Here is a 23,232-nt window from a genome sequence, read left to right as displayed (position 1 = left end):
CTTGTTGATTGGCTTTGTAAAATATGACCATGTAAGTCTCCTAGTTAGAGTCCCAAGCTTCCAAATGTTGGGATCTTGTCTTTTGTCGGCTCACTCAAGACAGCTTTACGGCTGAAGAACACAGACACAAGGCTGAGAAGGCTTTCAACCAATTTAAGGAAGTGATTAGCTTTACTGGCATGAAAGACTGAAGGAAAGTCACTTCACTTCTGAAGGCTTGACTTTTGACATCTTTTCAGGTAACTTCTAAGTCTTCTTATATTTCTATCCTGCTTTTGACTAGGGTGGTGTTGTTTTCCTCACCCCTTTTCACCCCAGCAGCCAGTGGCGGAGTAAGGCTCCGCGCTACCCGGGGCGGCGAAAAAACACGCCCCAGGAGCGGGGCGTTGTGACGTCACATTGTGACGTCATGATCGCCGGGCCGCCGCCGCTTCTGCAACCCCCTTTAAAGCTGCAGAGTGAAAAGGCGGTTCGTGGGGCTGCTGAGCGCTATCGGCGGCTCCCCGCCGATCGCGCACAGCAGCCCCACGAGCCGCCTTTTCACTCTGCAGCTCAAAAGGGAGCCGCGGAAGCGGCGGTCCGACGATGGAGTGCGCTTGCACGAAATGTCGCGCAGACGCACTCCATCGTCGGGCTGTGCGCTGCTGCTCCCGGGGTGACGGAGGGAGCGGTGGCGCGTGGGAATGATGGGAGGGGCCGCCGCTTGTCACCTCCACGTGCCACCGCTCGTGCGAGCGGTGGCGTGTGGGGGTGTCAAGCGGCGGCCCCTTCTGCCACTCCCCACGCACCGCCGGTCACCCCGGGAGCAGCAGCACTGCACGGGTGGGGTGCTCGCTTGGCCGTGCACTGCTGCTTCCGGGATGACTGAGGGAGCGGCAGCGCGTGGGAGTGGCGGGAGGGGCCGCCGCTTGTCACCCCCACCCTCCCCTGTCACTGGGGGCATACCGCTCCCCCCCTAGCGACGCCCCTGCCAGCAGCATCTGTGTAAGGTACCACTATGCAGTAATGAGTGGCCCAGGTTTGCCCAGGGAGCTTCAAGAGACAGACTGGGGATTTCAGGCCTGATTTCTGCAAAACTCTTAACAGAGTACTTACACCTACTCAGTAGGCACCTGTACTAAGAGCTGCTTCACACAATATGAATTTCCTTTACCAAAAGGAAATCTCATCTGGCAAGTTGCTGTGAAAGGCAGTTGTATACTTTTTTGTGTTGTTGCTTTGGTAGATTAATAAAAAGACGAAAAAGATAATTTGATTGTTACACATTTGGAATACAGGCAGCAACCATATTAGGCAAATCCAATATGTGCGCGACTGCGCCAAACCCAGAAATGACCTGAAAACGTCACAAAAAGGGGCAGGGGTGGAACAGGGTGTTCGGAGGCATTTTCAGTGGTGTTTCAAATATACGTGATTTCGCCTTGTAATGTAACCCTCATGTAAATTGGGAGTTACCTGTACTCTCTCTTTTCATCCCTTATTTCACTTTCTGGAAACGATGCCTTATGAGGAACGGCTTAGGGAGCTGGGTATGTTTAGCCTGGAGAAGAGAAGGTTAAGGGGTGATATGATAGCCATGTTCAAATATATCAAAGGATGTCATATAGAGGAGGGTGAAAGGTTGTTTTCTGCTGCTCCAGAGAAGCGGACACGGGGCAATGGATTCAAACTACAAGAAAGAAGATTCCACCTAAACATTAGGAAGAACTTCCTGACAGTGAGAGCTGTTCGGCAGTGGAATTTGCTACCAAGGAGTGTGGTGGAGTCTCCTTCTTTAGAGGTCTTTAAGCAGAGGCTTGACAGCCATCTGTCAGGAATGCTTTGATGGTGTTTCCTGCTTGGCAGGGGGTTGGACTGGAGGGCCCTTGTGGTCTCTTCCAACTCTTATGATTCTATGAGTCTACATGGAAGCATTTACATGTAGGAAATTAATCTTGTGTGATGTTATCAGCACTAAACGTGATGCTCATTAAGAAGTGGTGATTGTTGAGGGGCTTGATGGGGTCAATTAAAAAAAATTCAAGAAGACGTAACTGACTTCCTTGGGTAGGTACTTCTAAAAATATCTAATACTGTACTAATGCAGCTGTCTGAGTTCTAAACCATTGCAATCTCTAGAGTACAAGGGGGGGTTTGATGAGATGCATGAGAAATAACAATGTTTCAATACTCTTAGGCCCGGTTCTGAATCTGTTGCAAAAAAAGGTTTTTGTACTAAATCTCAGAAAGTTCCTGTAGGATCCTTCTTTATAACTTTTTCTCATTTTCTCTCTGTTTAAGAGAAATATTGCTGATGCAAAAGATCCACCTATAAATTCTCACTATCAGGAGCGGTATACAATAGTTGGAAGTTTTCCTAAAACTGTTGTAACAGGGGAGTTGAATGTACCTCTTCTCTCTACAGCCGTACAATCCTGCCATGTAGGTGGAATTTAACTTTACTGTATACCCATTCATAATATTTGGTCCTATAGAAATTTATGGGAGACTTCTGAACTGCTGGTACTGCATCAGCTTTAGGTGTCACTGTTCTATCCATTGTATCCTTTTTGGCTGCCAATACATGCTGTCTAAAATCACAGGAGGAAAGCACTAAGTTCACTAGGCCTTGTTAGTTTTGTAACTAAATTCTGGGCTGCTGTGAAAGAAGAATTTTTGGCACCAAGAGGTATTTTCAAGCTGCCCATTGAGTCCTTGCAGTTTACTTCACCCCAACAACTTATCCTTTAGGAAGTTGAGGAACAGGGAGCTTTACTATTAGCACAGTACTAAAGGACCAGCTGCAGAATCACTCTGGATTCGATTATGCTTTCAAATAGCAATTAGGCTCTGCTTGTTTTACTATCATCCTTCAGCCACATCACACTTAGGAAACACACTGGTGCACCCTGAAGGCATTGGATAATTTTGCCATGCCAGAGGCTTCCCAGAACAGCTCTTTTCTACCCAGCGGCAGAAAGAATTCTTAAATCTCTGCTATCCCTTACTGTTGTAGTGCCACCTATTGGTAATAATCAGTATGACAATTACTGGTAACTGAACACATTCATAGAATCATAAGAGTTGGAGGGAGTCTTGTAGGCCATCTAGGCCAATCCCTGCTCAGCATCGGAAATCCTGAGCTACAGCATCCATAAGATGATTGCCCAGCCTTTGCCTGAAGACTTCCAATGAGGCAGAGCCCATCAACTGATTTCACTGTCATTAAAACAGCTTTTCTAACATTCAGCTGCAATAAGCCCTCCCCCAACTTGCTTATTAGATCTAGTCCTGTCCTCTGGGATTGCAGGGAACAAGTATTTTCCCTCTTCTATGTAACTAACCTTTGGGTGTTTGAAGAGTGCTACCATTAAACAGGCCAGATCTTTCAATCCTTCCTCATGAGACTGGCTTTCCACCCCACTAGCCATCTTTGGTGTCTTCTTCTGAACCTGTTCCAATTTGCCTATAATAATAATAATAATAATATTTATTATTTGTACCCCGCCCATCTGGCTGGATTTCCCCAGCCACTCTGGGCGGCTTCCAACAGAAATCAAATACAAAAATATCAAACATTAAAAACATTAAAAACTATGCAGCACCCAGAACTGTAGACAGTACTTTAGATGAGGTCTGACAAGGGCAGAATAAAATTGTAATTAACAGATGTGATGCCAGCAGGAAAGAGCAATGTTATCTGCAGATACCAGGTATCTCATGAATTCTGCTTGAGGATATCTTGTCTTAGTGGGTCAGAAGGGAGCAAAAACAAATAAAAGGGCAACATGCCAGAGCCACTACAGGTGTTCAAAAGCTTTATTTAATAGAGCACTCTTGATTACCTTTCTTTGATCAAGCTCATAGATGGGTACACCTGCCTGGCAGATATACTCATCACAAACAGTCCAGTGCAAACAACGATATCTTTGTTGGTGCCGTTTCAGATTCGGCAGACCGCTTGATGTTTCAGTAACAGCAATATATATTTCAGCCAAATCAATCCATGTAACTGGTGAAAATGAAGCATTCCTGCTGACATAATGCCTGTCGCAGTTGTCATTGAAAGGACTGGTATCGCATAGACGCAAGAAAAGGTGGGGACCATGGGCTCCATAGAAAAGATAACCAGGTACTCTAGTCCATAAAAATGTAGCATTTTTACATAATACATTATGGCAAACTATATGTTGAAGTAAATGATGCTGCACAGGACATCTAAGGTACATACCACTGGAAGCTGAAAACAATGAGACTTCAATTAGTCACATTCTTTCATAGGTTTCAAAGAGCTTTAGTCATGATTAACTTTATCTAGGTCAGGGCCAGTGTCTTATCTCCTTGCAACCATCGTGCTTCTTCCAATCCCATTAAACAAGGGGCACAGCTTTGCCCATTTTCTCATTCTTTGCTAAGGCAGTCATTCTCTCTTCTTCCCAGGCAGCAAAACAGAGACTCCTTTCCTTGATTTAGTCCCACAGCTAGTGGGAACCTTTGTGTGCACTTTGGCTGAAGCCACTTTAACATGCTGCAAGCAAATCAAATCTGGAAGTCAGCTGTTAGCTAATGATAAAAAAGCAACTGGATTTTATCCTTGCCTTGGAATTGCAAGAGATTGAGTACCATCAGCCCCAAAGCATCTAGAAGCTTTTCTGAGTGCCTCAACATTCCAGTGTAGGAAGCATTTCCACGCAGAGATTGTATGTAGATCAACATGTTACATTTGTGCAGAACTTGTCATGTATCGGCAAACAGTGCCAAGTCTGAAAAAAGAAGAGCGCTTATCTGTATTTCAGTACTCTGTTTCCATGTTCCTGTTCGCAGGATCGTCTCCGTTAAATATTCTGACTCATGAGAAATCAAATGCTGGGAGTTTCGGTCTAAGAGCTACAAAAGAAGACAGCCATGCAGATACTATTCTAACCTCTGTGCTTGGATCAGTGGGAAACCTTTGGACATCAGAGCTACCTTTTGCTTACCTATCCATAAAATGAAGCTACTATTCATCTACCGTAACGTAAGAGTGAATGGAAATTCTGTGCACCTAGAAAGGAAAGGACTGAGCAGGTTTCTTCACCTTGAGAGGGCATAAATACATTTGCCAGGTTGTAGCTTCCCTCTATCAGGAATAGTTTCAGGTAATAACCATTCCAGGTATAGGATAAAAGATTATGTGAACCTATACCACTAGGCCAGAAGTTCAAAGAGAAATTCCTAAGCTTACATAGTATTGTGCTTTTGTCCATGAAGCTTTCCCATGAATAGTGCACGTGTCAACCTGAAAGGAGGAACCCAGAAGTTATCAGTGTGAAGGGAACAGAGACTCAATTATACCCTATTCTTGAAAGCCTTTCTCAAGTTCAGTGTCCGTCCCTTATGCTCATGTAACTTTTGCCTGCCTCACACTCTTTCCACCAGGGAAGAGGAGAAGGAGAATCCATCACTGTGCTACCCCTCTTCTTCCTGGTTCTCAGTGTTTGCCTTTTATTTTCTAGGCAGCAGTTGCTCTCAAGATGGCTGCTGTTATAGCAGCTGACCAAAGAAAAGGCCACAGTGACTATTGAGGGCCAGAGTGGCAATAGAAGGGAGGACACAGTAGTAATTTCTTTCTTTCCCCGTACTTCCACACAAACACAATGCAAGCACAGGTAAACAAACCTGCAAATGCAGTCCAGAGTGGCAGGGGACTAAGCCACATTAAACTGAGTGGTGCAGACATGGAATGACGGGACTTCTAAAAGAGTTTAAAAAAACACAGGAGAGAAGGTGGAGTAGTGAAGAAGTTGCAGCCCTCAGAATATTGTAACAGTGGAAGGAAATGGCAAGTATCTCCTAATGTTTGTCTAGATCTAAGACAGGTTGTACAAAATGCTCTACATGTCAATCACCATCTCTTCACATCAAATTGTCTCTGGAAAACGGCCAATGGCTAATGGATCCACTTCTGAGCCACTTCACTATTTCAGGAAGTGAAGTTACTTAGCTAGTCTAACACATATAGTTGATCAGGTTTGGTTTTTAAACTGTTTATATAAATCCCCCTGAGAGCTTCAGCTACTAGGCTATGAACAGATAAAGCAGCAGTAGTAATAATTTACACTTGCATGTTAAATTTGAATCCTGCTGGGGTGAAAACCTGCTAGATGGAGTGGTCTGGTGTTCTTGAGCATTAAAAAAAATGAGAAGTGTTAGGCCCTCTAACCCCCCCTGCCACTTTCTGGTTGTAGAGTCTCCATACAAGGCAGCTTTGTTTTTAAAGCACATAATATGTTTAGACCCAGCCTAGCTCAAATTACCTTGTCATTTCTAATACAGCTTAGAGCACTGCACAGTCAGGACAGATTTTTTTTAGACAGAAACTCAGGCTTTTACAGCTGTGTTAGAGATCAGCACTTCCCTTATTCAGCGTGTTAAAAGGTTCAATCTGATACCCAGACCAGGACATCTGAACCCCAAACAGTTTACCAAGAGAAAGGATATCAAAACAGCCGGTGTGTGTGTGTCTATGTGCAAGAAGGATTTCAGCAGCTACCTGAATCAAGAACGACCTAAGCAATACTTGGTGTTCATTCACAGGGAGGCACCAGCAGAGTGCAAATGAGCTACTTACTCAGCACTGGTCATATTTCCAGAGGTATTTTGACAGAGAAGAGGAAATGCTACATGGACATTCTGGCACCAAATGAAGCTCGTTCAACAGGATGGGCATCTCCAGGATTTTAACAGGGAAAAGTCAGAAATTACATAAAATACCATATGATGCTATAGGCAAGTAAAAAGAGATTCTTCAGTCCCACTGCCTTGTAAGGCCACCTGCCTCCTTACTGACAATGCAGGAATTCTTCAGAGATCCCACAAGCTGTCTGTTTCAGGATGGCTTTCAAGGCTGGATTCTTTTGCGATAGAGGTAGGCATTGCTCACTTGGTTCATAATAACCAGGCTGGTGAGGATAGGACACAGCATGGACAGATACCAGGAGACTCCAGTTACAGATATGGTAAACCACAAGGAACACATACCCAGCATCAAACTGGCACAGCCAAGAATGTAACCAATCAGCCCTGATGTGGCGTGGTAAAGCTTGAGTTTGCTCAGTGTCCAGTTCTTCATCAGCTTGGGGTAGAGCAGAGCAAGGCCCCCCATGCACTGCATGCTAGCATACAGCACAGTCAGCAAGCCAGTCAAACCGTGCCAGGTGACAAAATGGTCTTTCCCCTTGCGGTACTTGTTATAGCTGATGATGGCCAAGCCCAACACTGCACAGGTGAGTGAGAGCAACTGTAAAGCCCAATGGAAGCGGACCTTGGCCTTCCGGGAGAAGGACTGGAGGAGGGAGCTCTCTGGAGAGAAAGTCAGCAGGGCTTCTGTCATCAGGAAAGAAAACTGGAAAGGCAAAAGTAGACAACAACACCATGGTTTGTTACATTACATTTAGCCAATGCTAAAATTGCACTCGTTCCCAGCTTAATAACAAGAACAAAAGCTTCCTTGCTTTCCCCCAGCATATAACTTTGTGTAATAACTTGGGAATTCCTGCCAAATACTGGAGAAGAAATTGTTCTGTCATGGAAAGGCTTATCTTTTTTCTAAAGAAGGTGGTGGTGGTAGTAGTAGTAGTAGTAGTAGTAGTAATTAATAATTATATCCGCCCATCTGGCTGGTACAAATTTTATAGTGATTTTATAGTGATCCTCATCAGCAAAGGAGAAGATAAAAGCTTTGTGAGCTGCACACAGAGAAGGAAGGGATACGGTAATTATCTCATATTTTAATTCTAGCCACCAGTAGGGAATTCTGGATTCCAGTCCCACAACAGGCAGGAGCAGCTGCATTACCTCTGCCTTTTCCAATTCCTTAGCACAGAATTTCCATCTTACTCCACAATAAGCTGCCTCCAGCCTTTTCTCAGACTATTCAGTCCACTAAAGAAAGCCCAATATAGATAAGGTAAGGTTATAATTATTTAGGAAGATGGTTGTAAAGAATGCCTGTGGCTGGCTTACCGCAAGAGACATTAAGAAAGGATGCCAGGAGAACAAGCCTGGAAAGAAACAAAAGCAAGGTGAGTCCCTGTAGACAATCAGTTAACATACAGCTGAAAATGTGCTACCTGGAAATAGGACACATCCATTTAAATCCTAGAATTAATCCAATTATGTGGAAATGCTAAGTGTACTAGAATCATTGTTGCTGAAGAGAAGCTGTCACACATTTTTGTATACTGTGTACTTCAATTTGGATCCCTTTGTCATTCCTTCTCACGTGAGGTTGAGGGAGGTACAAAGCTTTCCCCAAAACAGACATAACAAAATGACTTCAAAATCAAAAGCACTGAAAGAAATGCAATACTGCACTCCAAACACATTGTGGAATTGCATATAAATTCTGGAAAGGTTGCCATTTACTTTGTAGTAGGAAAAAGATAAACAACCATTGTGGCACCTTAAAGATGGAACAGATTTGCAGTGGTATAAAATTTGTGGGCAGAAGTACATGAAACTTTATGTTACACTAAACTGTGGGTTGTAGGTGCAACAGGGATCATTGTTTTTAGAATTAGGCACAACACAGATTATATCCCTCTAAAAAAATTTTTTTGAATATTTTGAGCAATGTAGTGTGTTCTGATCTGCAGCCCAAAGGAGAACCGGTAGGAGTGGTTTGGTGCAGAGATGCCAAAAGAGAAATTAAAAGACACCAGAATGGCCAGTTCTAGTGCTTTATTAAAGAAAGGTATAAACTTACAACACAGCCTGCAAAGCCCCACTACCATTACAGACATGGGGGGAACACCACAGCAGGAAGCAATCATGACCTGTCCACAAAGTGCTAATATGTTAAGCATTACTTATACAAAAGACGACATATTTTTGTTTGACCAGAACTTCTCATCAATCTATCTGAAGGCATAGCTGGAAACTCGCTAAGGCAGGCTTCCTCAAACTCGGCCCTCCAGATGTTTTGAGACTACAATTCCCATCATCCCTGACCACTGGTCCTGCTAGCTAGGGATCATGGGAGTTGTAGGCCAAAAACATCTGGAGGGGCAAATTTGAGGAAGCCTGATCTAAGGCTTACAGATAGTTCTCCTCTGTGGGCCAAAAGCCCAGTATCCCAGGCCCCACAGATAAGCATAGCATCAAAGCAATCCAGTTAGTCTATAACAAAGCAAGTGCATATATAGGTGAGCTCATGGTTGCAACAACTGCCAATTAGTTTCAGGGTCATCTTGACTACCAAGATGGCATTCGTAGTCTCACCTTTGGTTCAACACATGTGATTTGCTGAGACTGCAAGTGGGAATGCATTGCCCTATGCCAAAATACCTAAGGCATCACTGAAAATGGGCCTAGTGATCTTGTCTAAAGCTTTTGTTATGTTAAAGGATCATATTTCACTGGAAGACTCATTTAACAGAGAGAGGCTCAAAGTTTATTCTCATAAAACATCTAGGACTGCAAAGTTAGTAACAGGAGATGTTGCAAAGGATTGGTTTACTGTGACAGAGCTCATGTGTTGCATTTTGTAATGGAAAAACAGAAACGCTACACTATTTGTCAGTAAAGTGCACTGGCCAAATTCTGTCAAGGCAATAATCAACAACTGTAGTCACAGACATGTAAACCTCATGTGGATGGTCTTCCTAATTCACATCATAAGGTTTGGAAAAACACCATGAAGGGGATGAACATTAAAATGTGCATCAAGAGCATGCACAGGTCTCTTGCAGGACTGAGACACCATCCTATGTGTTATGCCAGGCAGAAGCTATTCCTATCGGTTTAGGCCCTGTTAAACAATTATATTTAAGAGCAGAAGCGCCCTAGAGAGCTTAGCTGATTCAGAAGCCATGTTGGCTATATGCAGAGTGAGGCCTAAACCACCTGAAATCGGCTCTACAAAGTGCTGGACTATAAGTCTTACTTTCAAATGACTAACATCCTTTACTCACACTCAAGACAGAATTTTGAATGAGTGTATATCTGCCCATGTCTTAGTTTTTAATCAAGCCTATGCACAGGTATTGGAGCATATTTAACAATGCACCTATCATTGCATCCTACTTACTTGTTCCAGGTCTAGCCACCACAGCTACGAAGATGGTAAATCCAAGTGAGACAAGGTGCGCAGTAGCACCAAAGACAGCTCTGAGAGAGTGGTATATTCGCGATTCTGTTTCAACAGTCAGAGCCATGTCTTCTCCAGCACAGCTGACAGGATCCTGACCTTCCACCCTTCACCAGTTACCAGCTTCCTTTTTCTGTATGAAGCATGTATCAGCTTCCCCAGCACATGAAGGGAAAACTATAGAATGTTATTGTGCTGATGGGGAAAACATACTTCTCATACTTCTGTTAGTTATCTGAAATAAAAAGACAGACAAAGCTATTAACACCAAAAAATCTGTCATAAGATGGCACAAGGCCCAGCAATAACTTTCACTGGTGAATCTTAAGGGCAAACTAAAGAAAAATCAATCCTGGCTAGCAAAAGAAGACTTTGTTCCCCACCATCTGCCTGATTTATTAGCAATAGCAATGGGCTATTTCAGGAAGTCAGCTGAACTCTCCCCTTCATGCCCATTCTTTTTTCTCCCTCATTGTAACTGCAATGCCTGTGATGGTGTGGTACTAAAGGGAACCATTTGCCCATGCCACATTCTGCCTGGCATGTGCACAAAATGTGCTGTCTTAGCACATCTTCTGCCCAGAATTAGTGCAGTAGAAGAAAGTCTCCCACTCCCAGGGTTGCAGCAGGGCAGATGCCTTTCACCAGGGAGAAACTAGGACACACTGACAAACTACAAAGCCAGTATAAAACACTACAAGAGTTACACCACTCTTACTACTGGTTTGCAAAGAAACCCTGTTGAGTCACAGACATGTTTCATTTTATGACAGCAAGTATTGATGCTGCAGCACCATGGAGTAATGCTATTGAAACGTGGAGGCATTTGGCAAGTTAAGGCATAACCACATTTTTCTTTATGTTCCTCATGGAATTCCCAAATTAAGATTAGAGCTCTTGAACAAATCTTCAGCCACCAGCACCAACTGAAACACCTAACAGATTCTCCCTGGTTCATGCAAAGCCTAATATGTAAACTGTAGTCCTATTCTGCTTCCTGGATTATCATTGATCAATTTACTATTGATTAAACACACCAGAAACCTGTGGCCAACTGGTGGGGGGGAGGTCCCATGTTTTTTTTATGTGGCAATACAAGAGAACTGCAAACATCTTATGTACACATGGGTTGCACATTCATCTACCCAGCACTGCTTTCTCTAAAATGAATTTTGTCCCAGATGAAGCAACCCTGAGTGGACAGCTGAAGCAACCCTGAGTGGACACCTGAAGCAAGGTCCAAGCCCTGTTAATCCCTCCTTTGCACCCTCTACAGATCCACCTTCTTACTGGAATGACATCATAGGGTTAACCAGGGCCATACCTATTGGGGGAGGGGGGTAAAGTCTCCAGAGGAGCACCATTGAGGTTCCCAGCCTGTGTGTGCAAATGCATGTGGAGGGCTGCCAAACTGGGTATTTGACCAGGGTGAAATAAAGCCTAGTTTTACCCCTGGATTAACAAAGAAATGAGATTGACATGGAAATTAAACTCAAAGGGACCACAGCCAACTGAGATATGCATTCACTTCTTTTCAAACATAGAATTATATTGTCAGTCAGTGTGAACACTCCCTTTTAAAAGAGAGTAAGAGAGGGAGAGAGTTCATTCAGTAGTTTCCTAAGCAGTAGCCTATGAATAAGTGTTCAAACCCAGGAAGCCATAAACGGTGAAATTACCGCTTGATCTTGTAACCGGATGGCATTTGTGCTTATCCAGTTTAGTGTATTTTATTTAAGCAGTAATTAAACCACAGCCCACTTCAGAAGGAAAATACAGTATATTCACTCTCACCAGCATCCCTTTCTTTTAAACCCGCTGCCACAGACCAGCAGTTGTGTCGGCACTGATCCTGTTGTCTTAAGTATGAAAATGTGGTAGAGTCGCCATCGCTCATTCATCTCCCCTCAGCAACCTGTTATTACAGAGTCTGATCCGGATCTCTTTCTGTGCACTATGAATGGCAGGGCGAGATTTAGTGTGTTTCATGATTCTTCCCCACCCTATTCATTTGCGGAGGGAGGATACCCAGTCTGCCAAATTACGAGGAGGGGATACCCCACAGTCCCTTCAAACCCCCGTTTAATATATGGTATATTGCATATATGCTTATATACATATTTATATATTCGATAGTCATTGGGAGGACCCAATACAGTATTCCCTAATCCAAAAGCACATTCTCCTCGGATTAAGGCACCCGCCCCTCCTCCTAACTCTTCACAATGCGAGATTTTGAGGAGCAGGAGATTTCTGGGTTTCAGGTGCCGATTTTGCCAAGATCGAAGATGCGGGTCACACAAAGGCATCCCTAGCAAGGCTTCAAGTCACAGGAACAGCCCCACCCACGACAGCTGTGCAAAAGGGGGCAGATCTCGACCCACGCTGCCGCCCACCTTCCCACTGAGTTCGCATACACACCGAGTCCCTTAATCCGAACACACACACACACACACCCATGTCCAACAGTAGATCCCGGGGGGCGCAGATTTCACCCACCTGCTCGCAGATGATCCGCATCGCAAGGGAGCAGGAACTCCGATAGAAGCGGAGGAAGCAAGCGCCACCTCCTGATTGGTCAAGGCCGAGACTGGCCTTTTAGGGCCCGCCTACCCTGACTGTCATCCTCCGCGTCTGAGAGGCTGAGCCTCGCTGTCCATCACGGGCGAAGTTCTGTCAAATGAAGCCTTCAACCTGATAAGGCACGTGACCACCTGGGCAAGTTCTCCTCGGCGGCTCCTTTGTTTGGAACTGCCATTCGTTTTATCGGGAGTCAGAGAAATCTGTGTGCGCGCATCTACGGGACAGCAGCAGTCTCGCCACTAGGCCAGATAAAACAGCGGTGGCATGCGCATGCGCCACAACGTCAGTCTATATCTCTTGCGCGCGTGCTCAGCTGTTTTCCGCCTGCGTTGAAAAGCCAAGCGTTCTCCCCGACTCCGACTGTACTCGGGACTATAGTGTGCGCATGCGTGCTCTTGCTGCTCTCCTCTCTCGGTCGCTGGTGAGTGCGCCTTTCCTTCCGTGCTGTTCTTCGTTCACTTGGGGTGGAGGGAGTGGGCGCCTGCAGGCTTTTTCCGCCTGTTTGTGCAGATGCTTACCTGAGTTCCCTGGGGAAATGTGTGTGCGAGCGTAGCTCTTACTTGTCTGCCCACTTAGCTATGAACGTGGAGTTTCCTACACAGGAACAATTTTTTTCCCAGTGCCTTTTGCCAGCCGGAAGTGTAACAATTTAGAAGGAAAACTGAGCTAAGGAGAGTGAGGGGTTCTGAGCCAGGGAAGCCCTCCTGAACTGAGGAGAGAGGGAAAGGAGAGCTTAGCTGCAGCAGCAGGAAATCACACTGCTTGTCACTGTTCCTTTATATGTGGAAAAGCTTGCATAACTTAAACTCATGAATAAAAGTCCTTAGAAACTTATAAGAACTATATGATGGGATGTTGTACATATAACTAAGGGAGGTATGGTTAACAGTTACAAGAAGCCGTGCCCTTCCTGTGATCTTTCTGGATTTGTGGAGTTCCCTCCCTATTACAAATAACAATTCTTAAAATGATGAGGTATTTACTTGGGAGTATCATCAGTTATGTATACTTGATCTCTTGCAGTTATCGCTATGGAAGTCAGCAGCAGAATTGAGTGTATCTTTTTCAGTGAATTCCACCCAACACTTGGGCCTAAGATAACATATCAGGTTAGTGGTACCAGGCATCATGGTATAAAGAAACTGGTCAGTATATAGTTGTGGGACATTCAGAAAGCTGCCTTGTGCTATGTTGGATTATTTGTCCATTGAGCCCAGTACTGTCTACTCTGAGTGGCAGCTATTCTCTGGGGTCTCTCTCTGCAGCATAGCTCTTCCTTGACAGTGGAAAACTGATTTATAAAAATATGTTTAGAGGGGCTTCAAAGGAGTCCATAGGTGTCATCTTGTGACTACTGATCTGCAGATTTAACTTCTGACCCTGCAGGTCCCAGAGGATTTCATTTCCCGAGAGCTCTTTGATACAGTTCAGGTCTATATCATCACCAAACCTGAACTGCAAAACAAGCTCATCACTGTGTAAGTAGGGGGAAAAAATCCACATGAGTCTTGTAGACCACCCTTCCGCTTTAATCATGCCCATCTGTGGCAAAGTAGTGGGGAAATATTATATTCAATAACATTAAAATACATTCTCTCTTTCTAACAGTACAGCTATGGGGAAGAAGCTAATTGGTTGTCCAGTTTGCATTGAGCATAAGAAGTACAGCCGGAATGCCTTGCTCTTCAACCTTGGCTTCGTTTGTGATGCTAGAGCTAAGACTTGTGCACTGGAGCCTATAGTGAAGAAACTGGCAGGTTATCTTACCACTCTAGAGGTTAGACATGACACAAATATGCCATTCCATATGTACAGATCACATATGTTAGCAACATGAAAGCTTAATTTTAAGTCTCTGCTTTGTTTTATTGTTGTGTTTTCTTTCTTTGTTCTGCTGAATTGCACCTGCTGAACTCTGAAATGGACCACCCAAATGTGCAACTAGTGCTACTGTGATAGATGTGTGTGACTGTCACAGATACCTGTTGGATAGTACCTGTAACATCACTGATGACCTGGCAGAGCACTCTCCCTGTTCTTTCTTAGGGTACTGTGCAGCTGCTTTTGAAGAGTATATATATCAAATTTAAGGTTGGTAAAGTGTGAATATTTACCTACTTTACCACAAGAGTATTTCTGTCATCTTTTGAGAAGAAATGGTGCAATTATCTAATTCTTTGCAACAGTGTTCTGCCATGCTGATGTTCTTTTCTAATTTAGAAAAAATCAATGATATATACTTTCTCCCTTCCCACCAGTCTCAAAAGCACACATCTCCTGTTTATTTGCTTATTTGCTTCAAGAAGCATATAGCCTTTTCTCTGGTTTCTGGACTACTGCTTCAGCAGGAATATCTTCCTATCCACCTTATTACATTTGTACCACTTTGTTAAGTTTATACCAATATCACACAACTGCTGCAGGATTGTTACCGATTCTGCAGTCTCCCATTACTGTATTAAAAGGTGTGGGTGTGTTTGTTTACACACACATATATACATGCACATTCCCCGTGAAAGATTTTTTAGTATGGGATACTTTCAGCACACACTACTACCTCTGCTTCTCATGGTATATTTAAATTTGCATTTTGGTTGGGGCTAATCGACTTGGTTCTTTCCTAGCTTGAGAGTGGCTTCATTTCCACTGATGAGAGCAAACAGAAGTTGATACCCATCATGACCATCCTACTTGAGGAACTAAATGCCACTGGCAAATGCACTCTTCCTATAGGTAATTGTCAACCAAAAAGTAGCAGCAAATGCTTCTTTTCAAATTGCATGTTAAGTTGCAAGCTTGCAAGTGATTCTTGAAGGAAATGCAGGGAAAGATGGAAGTGTGGCACTTTCAGAGCAGGAGAGCACTTAGTGTTGTGTTGCTCTCTTTCCCCCCCCCTCCAGTTATTGAAAGATAGAAATAGTCCAGTTGCTGTAGAATGTGGTGTATTTCAGGAAATGGTGGTATATTAAATCCTACATTGATGCCCTTGAGTTTAGTTTCTGTTAGCTTCAAGAGAATGGCACAAATGTCCATTGAAAGTTGGACTTTCAAGCAAGTTCTTCCTGTCATAGATGAATTATTTCTGATGTTCAGATGCCTTTATTTTCCTGTCAGCTGTTGTGTGGCTCTCATGACCAAGAGTGCAAAAAAAGAGAGAAGTTGTTGCTTGTCATTGTTCAATTAATCTGCATTATCTCATTGTGCTAATTTCATCAGGCTCCCCCTTCCTGCTTCAGGCATGCAACCCTGTCTGCTTCTAGGGACCCTTTTGTTGCCACCATCTGATGGCTTTGCAATTGGGAACCAAGCAACAAACTCAAGTTCAGACTTCAAAAGATTTAGCTAAGATGTTGTGGTTTACATTTCTTAATCATTTATTTCATTAAATTTATATTCTGCCGTCATCCCAAAAGAGCCAGGAGTAGCTCAGGAACATTGTTCTAATTTGTATGCTCTCAGGGTGGAACCACCCCAGTTGTGCTATATTAAAAAAAAAGCTGCAGCATCAAAGTGCAGTGCAGAGGTCCATGTGTTCCAATTGCAGCTGAACTATCCACCAGTGTTAAGATTCAGCTGCCAGCTCAATGAACTTCTGTACATAGATTGGGGTGGGGTGGGGTGGAACCATTTTGTTCTTTGCTTCAGGCAGCAAAACATCTTCAGAAGTCCCCAGCTCTCTGTCCTCTTTTGCTCCTTCATACAGATGAATCAAACACCATTCATCTGAAAGTGATTGAGCAACGCCCAGATCCCCCCATTGTGCAGGAATATGACGTTCCTGTCTTCACCCAAGACAAGGATGACTTCTTCAATTCCCAGTGGGATCTCACCACTCAGCAGGTTGGTGCCCACAATTGTCTTGTTTAATACAATAGTGTGATGGTAGCAAAGGCATCTTCACAGTCCCCCCTCCCTCCCCAGCTAATTAACCTTGCCTGGCCATAGAATTTTGTGGGAGAGGCTGGCCATTAAAGCCAATTGGCAAATTATCACAAGAAATATGTGGTTTTTAGGCAGCCTGATCCTGTGCAAGTCTTCTGAGAATAAATGTGTTTCTGTAAGGTGTGCCTGTTTTTCTTTCCCTTTAACATGTTACTCTTATCATTACTGATTCATTTTTCTCAATGAGCACTGAATGGTACACATGAGAAGATCCCCCAGAATTTAACAATGAGAGGACCCTTCAGTATCAAACTTTGTAAAATCTGAAACACTAGTCACAGATGACTTCAAATACTGCTGAAATGTACCTGTATAGTTGGGTTTGTGTTACTGCCACTTTAATAATTGCTTCCTTAACTGTTGGGGGGTCCTTTACCTTTACCTATGACCAGTTTAAAGCAGCATTACCCCTATGGTTGATGCACAGGGGGTGAATAAAGACCTAGGGGTCAAAAAGAAGTTTGAGGTATAGTGGGGAGGGGAATAATTAAGAACTCTTAAGATTCAGAAGTAAAGGGCATGGGCATGTACAGAGTGTACCTCCGTTGCCAGTGAGGAATCTCTGTATTTAATCAGAGATTTGTTTTTTTATGATTCCTAGTAGTGGTGACTTAGGATTAATAAATGTTGATTATATATTGCTATTTCACTTACATTACTAAGAATTTGGGTTGAGGTCAATGACAACTTTATAAGCATCATGGTGTCAATAAAGTTTGGGAAATGCTGGTTTATAAAGGAAAAGGGATAATGAGATGCAGGCAAACATTCTTAAATACTTAATGTTCACACATGTTTAATACGGTTACCTTACTGCTTCCCCTGGTTCTGACCTGGATACTGAAAGTGAAGGTTTTTTGAGTTCAGATGTCACTTGAGCCTTCTACATTCATGTCAATTCTGAGATGATCTTGCCTTGTCTTCCTAGTTGTGTGAAAAGTGTGCTTGTGCATGTACATCTCTGCTTAGCCTTGCATTATATGCATATGCTCTCTTCCAAGATCTTGCCCTACATTGATGGTTTTCGGCATGTTCAGAAAATCTCAGCTGAGGCAGATGTGGAGCTCAATTTGGTTCGAATTGCTGTCCAGAACCTCTTGTAAGTACCAGGTGCCAAAGGGAGAACAAGGCATTAGCTTGATTGCAAACCAGTTGGGATTTTTAGACTCAATAGATTTCAGCCCTGTTGTTTTTCTGTCCTCCATTTCTTTTAGCTCTCTCTTTGCTCTACCACCTCTTACTTTGTCTGCAATTCAAGCAAAATCATCTAAAGCAAAAAGGCAAACAAACAAACCTTGGATTCAGAGCTAAACTAGACACTAAATGTTTTACTCCAAACTTGAAGCGTGTTAAGAGTGTGTGTGTGTGTGTGTGTGTGTGTACGTGTAGGCATGAAGTGTAAAATGTGGAAATTTGGAGAATCCTGTGCCTGGTGTCAATTAACTGTAAATAATGAACTGATGTCCTTGAGGGTGCAGCATTTAGAGTCACGCATATTTTGGAGTCTCACATATATTTTTCACACATGCAAGTCACTACTTGTGACTGCATTGTGGAAACTTGTGCCTTTCCCACTCTTGTCTGTGACGGGGGAGGGGGGTCTTTCATGTCAAGAAGCATAGTGAATACCAGCCAAGCAGAAATCCTAGCACCTGTCTTAGAAAGTAAGTGTTGTTTATTTTTAGGGTTACAGAAATTTTGCAGGATGCACTTAACACTATGTTAGCTAAAGCTAACACCTTTCCTGCATGTTAAGTGTCTATCCTGTCCTAATGTCTTCAGTATTACTATAGGATCTGTATGAAAATTATATCAAATAGATTCTTTGCACTACTGTATACTTCTGCACTCTTTCGGTCCATGAAGTTTTAGTAAGGGTTTATTTCTAATAGCTGTCATGTTTTTCAGATACTATGGAGTAGTGACTCTCGTTTCCATACTTCAGGTGAGTTTAATGGGTAAGTGGCTCAACGTGATTGAGTTGATTTTAAGCAATGCGGTGTCTAGTTCATAAATGCACCTACAGTAGAACCTCTGCTTACAACTGCCTCCACTCGCAGACGTTCCAAGTTTGCAACCACAGCAGACTCGGAAGTAACCGGCAGGTTTGCCGCTGTTCGTGCATGCGCAGGAGCGGGCGATCTCCACCCACGCCTGCACACAACAGCACCTCTCCCAGCGACCCATGTCGCCATAAGGACGGGCCTCCAGAACGGATTGTGGTCGTGTGTAGAGGTTCCACTGTATAGCATATTCTGCGTTAGAAAGTTTCCCTTGTTTGCTTTATGCAATTTCCCTAAGTAATCTTAGTTTTCACATCCTTCAGCCCAGGAATGTTCATTATTTGACACTGTGTACTACTGATGGGATGGGTTTGTCAAGCATTTCAATGGGAACCGAAATGATTTAAGTGTACTGAGATTTCTTACTTTCTTCCTCAGTACTCAAATGTATATTGTACCACACCTAAAGTCCAGGATCTGGTGGATGACAAATGTCTTCAAGATGAATGCCTCTCTTACGTCACAAAACCAGGTATGAAAGATGCATAAGGATTGCTGTAGTCTAGAGTTATCAGACGCGGGTGGCGCTGTGGTCTAAACCACAGAGCCTAGGGCTTGCCAATCAGAAGGTCGGCGTTTCAAATCCCTGCGATGGGGTGAGCTCCCGTTGCTCGGTCCCTGCTCCTGCCAACCTAGCAGTTCGAAAGCATGCCAAAAAGTGCAAGTAGCTAAATAGGTACCGCTCCGGAGGGAAGGTAAACGGTGTTTCAATGCTCTGCTCTGGTTCTCCAGAAGCGGCTTAGTCATGCTGGCCACATGACCCGAAAGCTGTCTGCAGACAAACACCGGCTCCCTCGGCCAGTAAAACAAGATGAGCGCCCCAACCCCAGAGTTGTTCGCGACTGGACTTAACAGTCGGGGTCCCTTTACCTTTAGAATTATTAGTCACAATCTTGTAGTTATCCTCATCCAGCAGCATCCCAGCTCTTTCTTCTGTTAATATACTTCTGGCACTTTAGCATAAAGAAACACTTATTTGTACAATGAGGCCCCTTCCTGAGATGTTCTGTTATATAGATCTATTTAATTGTTAACACTGGCAGTTCAATGGACTACATTTGGCAGCATTTATGAATTTGCATCCGTCCTGGCTGGATATTTTGTGGGTTATTTGTAGCCCCTGTAGTTATTTGGCTTCACTTAGTACATTTCATATTTTTTGTTACACTGTTTGTCAGATATTTGTATATATTGATCATGAGGGTCCTCCTGTTGCAAATGATATTTGAAATACATTTAGCTGGGTGTATTTAATTAGGATATACTTAACTGTGATCACCAGATGTTTCAATACATTTTCTTGTATTATTTTTGGATAGGTCACAAGCGGGCCAGTTTGAGAGACATTTTCCAGCTCTACTGTGGGCTGAGCCCTGGCACAACTGTACGAGACCTCATTTGCCGCTACACCCTACAGCTCCAGAGAGTGGATGAAAGGTTGGAGGGTGGCTTGTTTTATATTATTTTTACACATAGGAATGACTCTTCAAGTCAAAGTACCTTGCTGTACCCTCCTTAGCTACTGTTTTCAGATGGCTAAAAGAGGAGACCATGATTTGGCTAAAATTGGAAAGAATCAGAGGGTAGGGCTCATGAAATACCTTAAGTACCCTCACCTTTTCCCCTATAATTGGAACACTGCTTACTCTGCCAATTACAAAAATACAAAAAGGAATGCTCAGTATAGCAAGTGACAGAATGAGCCACTTGCTCATTCTCAGACACTTTTCTAGGTCTCCTGTAGAGAACATAGGGATTGTTCCTGAAAAGAACAAATATAATTTTTGCCATCCTAACAGCAAAGTTTTACATTCTTTAAATAGGGCTTAATACTTTTTCTGATATAAATATTGCATCTGCTCTGTTACTTTAATGCCTAAATAGCAAACAGGTTTGTTTGCCTATTAGATGCAAATCCATGAGTTCTGTTAAGAGTTTGCACTGTATCATCTGCATATTATTTTTTTCTTCATTTCTGATATATATCCTTTTAATGTTTTTGTTAATTCTAATTTTGACCACAAGTAACTACATTGTGAAAGAGCCGAGAGAGAGCACTCCTGTTTAGTCCCCAGAGAATTCATGTTTTGGACATCATGCCATTTACACAAACTTTGGCTATATAAAGAACTTTATGTAATAAATCTATGTCCTTTCCTTGAATGTTTTAGTTCTCTTTCAGGAAACTTGTCCAGTTTGGCCTGATGAAGGGCCTTATTCGACGGCTCCAGAAGTATCCTGTGAAAGTAGCCCGGGATGAAAGAAGTCATCCAGCCAGACTGTACACAGGTTGTCATAGCTATGATGAAATCTGCTGTAAAACAGGTAAGGAATTACCCATCTACACCTATCCATCCAGCAGTGAAACTGCACATAGTTTACAGTCTACCAAGCAGAAAACAAAATGATCAGATAAAAAAACAACGTAACATAGCAATGAAATAGGCAGCAGTAGAAGTGACTAAAGCACCCAAGTGATGAAACTTACACTGCAAAAGCCTGTTGAAATGCATGGCTTCACAACATGCCTAAAACTATTTGCTTAGAGTACTTATATAGCCTTGAGAGGTTGTCAGTGCAGCTTAAAAGGGGTTCTCAGAAAAAAATCACACTCAAATCTGGTACAGAAGCAAAAACTATTTAGCATGCATCTGAAACAAGGATTATTCAGGCTCTCCTTGTTCTTCCCTGTGGTCGGACAAATGAGGGGTAGAACAACTGGAACAATGTCGCTTAGCATGCCTCCAATTCAGATTTGGCACCACCATGAAAAGAGCAAGGTGCACCAAAGAGTGTACCAAAAGAATGAATTAGGGATACCCACAGTATACACATATGAAATAGTAATGCCCCTAAATCTTGCCCAATTACTGTTCCTCATCAGGCTGCCATAGCTGTGTTGTAAATGAACTGGAGCCTCCCGCAGGCAATTACTGACAGTCTTGACTCCAAAATTCTTTTAGATTTTTGTTTTGGAGTGGGATCTGTCAGTGGCAGCTGAAAAGATCATGACTGATGGGGGTCCCGTACCTTCAAAAGGACTTTCATCTATCTGTCACCATGGAGTCCTATTAGTAGTACTTAAATGTATTTTAATGTTTGATGGAAGCCGCCCAGAGTGGCTGGGGAGACCCAGCCAGATGGGCGGGGTACAAATAAATTATTATTATTATTATTATTATTATTATTATTATTACTTTATATCCTTATTCACCAGTATTGTGTGTTTCCTCCTTAGGCATGAGCTATCGGGAGCTGGATGAAAGGCTGGAGAATGACCCCAATATAATTGTTTGCTGGAAATGAGTCTCCAAAAAGGGGGGCAATTATTCATCATGTCCTGTTTACTACTGTGCTGCCTGGGACTGCTCACGATTTCTTCAGAAACCATTAAAAGCAACATAGCTCAAATTGTGTGGCATGATGCACCATTGGTGCCTGGAACAAGTGAGCTGGATGGACTTGGATTTCTTTGGGTTGTTTAATGAAAGATACACGTTTTAGCGAAGATCACATTTGTCTGAGCAAAACACACAGGTGTATATCAAGAAGTTTCGGGGGTTCCATTTTCGTTTAAATAATAATAATTAAACCAAGTTTTGCAATGCTATGAAGTTGAGCAGTGGGGCAGGTGAGTGCTTAAACCTGTTCCTTTCTACCCATGGTGTTATGGATGTGTGTTTACAAGGCTGAAATGCTGGTTCTTATTAATCTGGCAGTATTATCCTGTAGTAGCAAGAAATCACACAATTCCTTGTGTAAAGTATTGAAGGAAAAAGTTCTGTAACAGACTTGTACAAATAAAACAGAAAGATAATTGCATTACCCTTGTTCCTGTCCCAATTGCTTTGAGTCCTTCCTGTGTATTACTGGTAATCAGGAGCAACAATGGGCATCTTATAATGCTAATGTGGAACCAAATCATGTTTCTGTGCAATTAAGAATTTAAGTGTAGAAGCAATAGATAGGGGACACAAAGATTTGACACTTGCAATGAAATAGAAATGGTTTGGTTACTTGGGTGTCTCCAATTTAATATTTAATTACCCTTTTTATTAAATCATTTGCCACTTGTGTATCCCAAACCTCTGGGTTTATGACATGTATTTTTATATTGGATCCGTGTATTCCTTTTACTGAATTCTCTTAACCGAACCGCCATGCATCTAAGATGGTTGTCGGTAATGACTGATAAATGAGGCATTCTTTTAACCATCTCCAATAATTACCTTCCCTGATATTTAAGTAAGGAAAAAGGTTATGGATCTAAGTTATACTTTAAATAGAGCCTTACTTTCAGTCTCGGTGCTGCTATTACTACTACAGCACTCACCTGCTTTCTAGAAGTGATGGATTATGTTTAGACTTCCCTCCCCAACTTAGACGTGAGTGGAGAAGGGCAGATTCAGTTCTGGCAAGATTTATAATGATCACACAGCAAGCGTCATAGCCAAGTGGGGATCTGAATGTGGACTCCTTTGGCTAGGACCAATGCTGTCCAGTGTATAGTTTCCTCTAACCAGAGTAGGGAAGGGA

The 23,232-nt window shown here is 42.9% G+C and overlaps 2 protein-coding genes across 6 annotated transcripts; one reads left to right on the top strand and one right to left on the bottom strand.

The window, feature by feature from the left end:
- Window positions 1-6,666: 6,666 nt before the first annotated feature.
- On the bottom strand, window positions 6,667-12,714 carry LOC117041637 (cytochrome b561 domain-containing protein 2). Of its 2 annotated transcripts, none has more exons than XM_033140615.1 (4): window positions 12,608-12,714; window positions 10,049-10,261; window positions 7,984-8,021; window positions 6,667-7,363 (listed from the first exon to the last, which is right to left on the bottom strand). In XM_033140615.1, exons 2-4 carry the CDS (start codon window positions 10,173-10,175, stop codon window positions 6,860-6,862), a joined length of 669 nt encoding a protein of 222 aa, XP_032996506.1. In that variant the 5' UTR covers window positions 10,176-10,261; window positions 12,608-12,714; the 3' UTR covers window positions 6,667-6,859. The 2 variants fall into 2 exon arrangements, with proteins under 2 accessions (XP_032996506.1, XP_032996505.1); XM_033140614.1 differs by having other exon boundaries at window positions 10,049-10,343; window positions 12,608-12,710.
- A 10-nt stretch (window positions 12,715-12,724) lies between these two features.
- Window positions 12,725-22,515, top strand: NPRL2 (NPR2 like, GATOR1 complex subunit). Of its 4 annotated transcripts, none has more exons than XM_033140611.1 (13): window positions 12,725-12,826; window positions 13,715-13,800; window positions 14,078-14,169; window positions 14,300-14,468; window positions 15,316-15,424; window positions 15,928-16,011; window positions 16,395-16,531; window positions 17,635-17,732; window positions 18,542-18,578; window positions 19,075-19,168; window positions 20,016-20,133; window positions 20,879-21,021; window positions 21,935-22,515. In XM_033140611.1, the coding sequence occupies exons 2-13, from the start codon at window positions 13,723-13,725 to the stop codon at window positions 22,000-22,002; spliced, it is 1,227 nt and encodes a 408-aa protein (XP_032996502.1). In that variant the 5' UTR covers window positions 12,725-12,826; window positions 13,715-13,722; the 3' UTR covers window positions 22,003-22,515. The 4 variants fall into 4 exon arrangements, with proteins under 4 accessions (XP_032996502.1, XP_032996501.1, XP_032996504.1 ...); XM_033140610.1 differs by lacking the exon at window positions 12,725-12,826 and adding an exon at window positions 13,006-13,112; XM_033140612.1 differs by lacking the exons at window positions 12,725-12,826; window positions 15,928-16,011 and adding an exon at window positions 13,007-13,112 and having other exon boundaries at window positions 21,935-22,008.
- Window positions 22,516-23,232: the final 717 nt, after the last annotated feature.

Source organism: Lacerta agilis, chromosome 2 (genome assembly GCF_009819535.1).
Source record: "Lacerta agilis isolate rLacAgi1 chromosome 2, rLacAgi1.pri, whole genome shotgun sequence".
Classification (NCBI taxonomy): domain Eukaryota; kingdom Metazoa; phylum Chordata; class Lepidosauria; order Squamata; family Lacertidae; genus Lacerta; species Lacerta agilis.
Note: the sequence above shows the minus strand (reverse complement) of the source record. Positions and strands in the feature narration are given on the sequence as shown.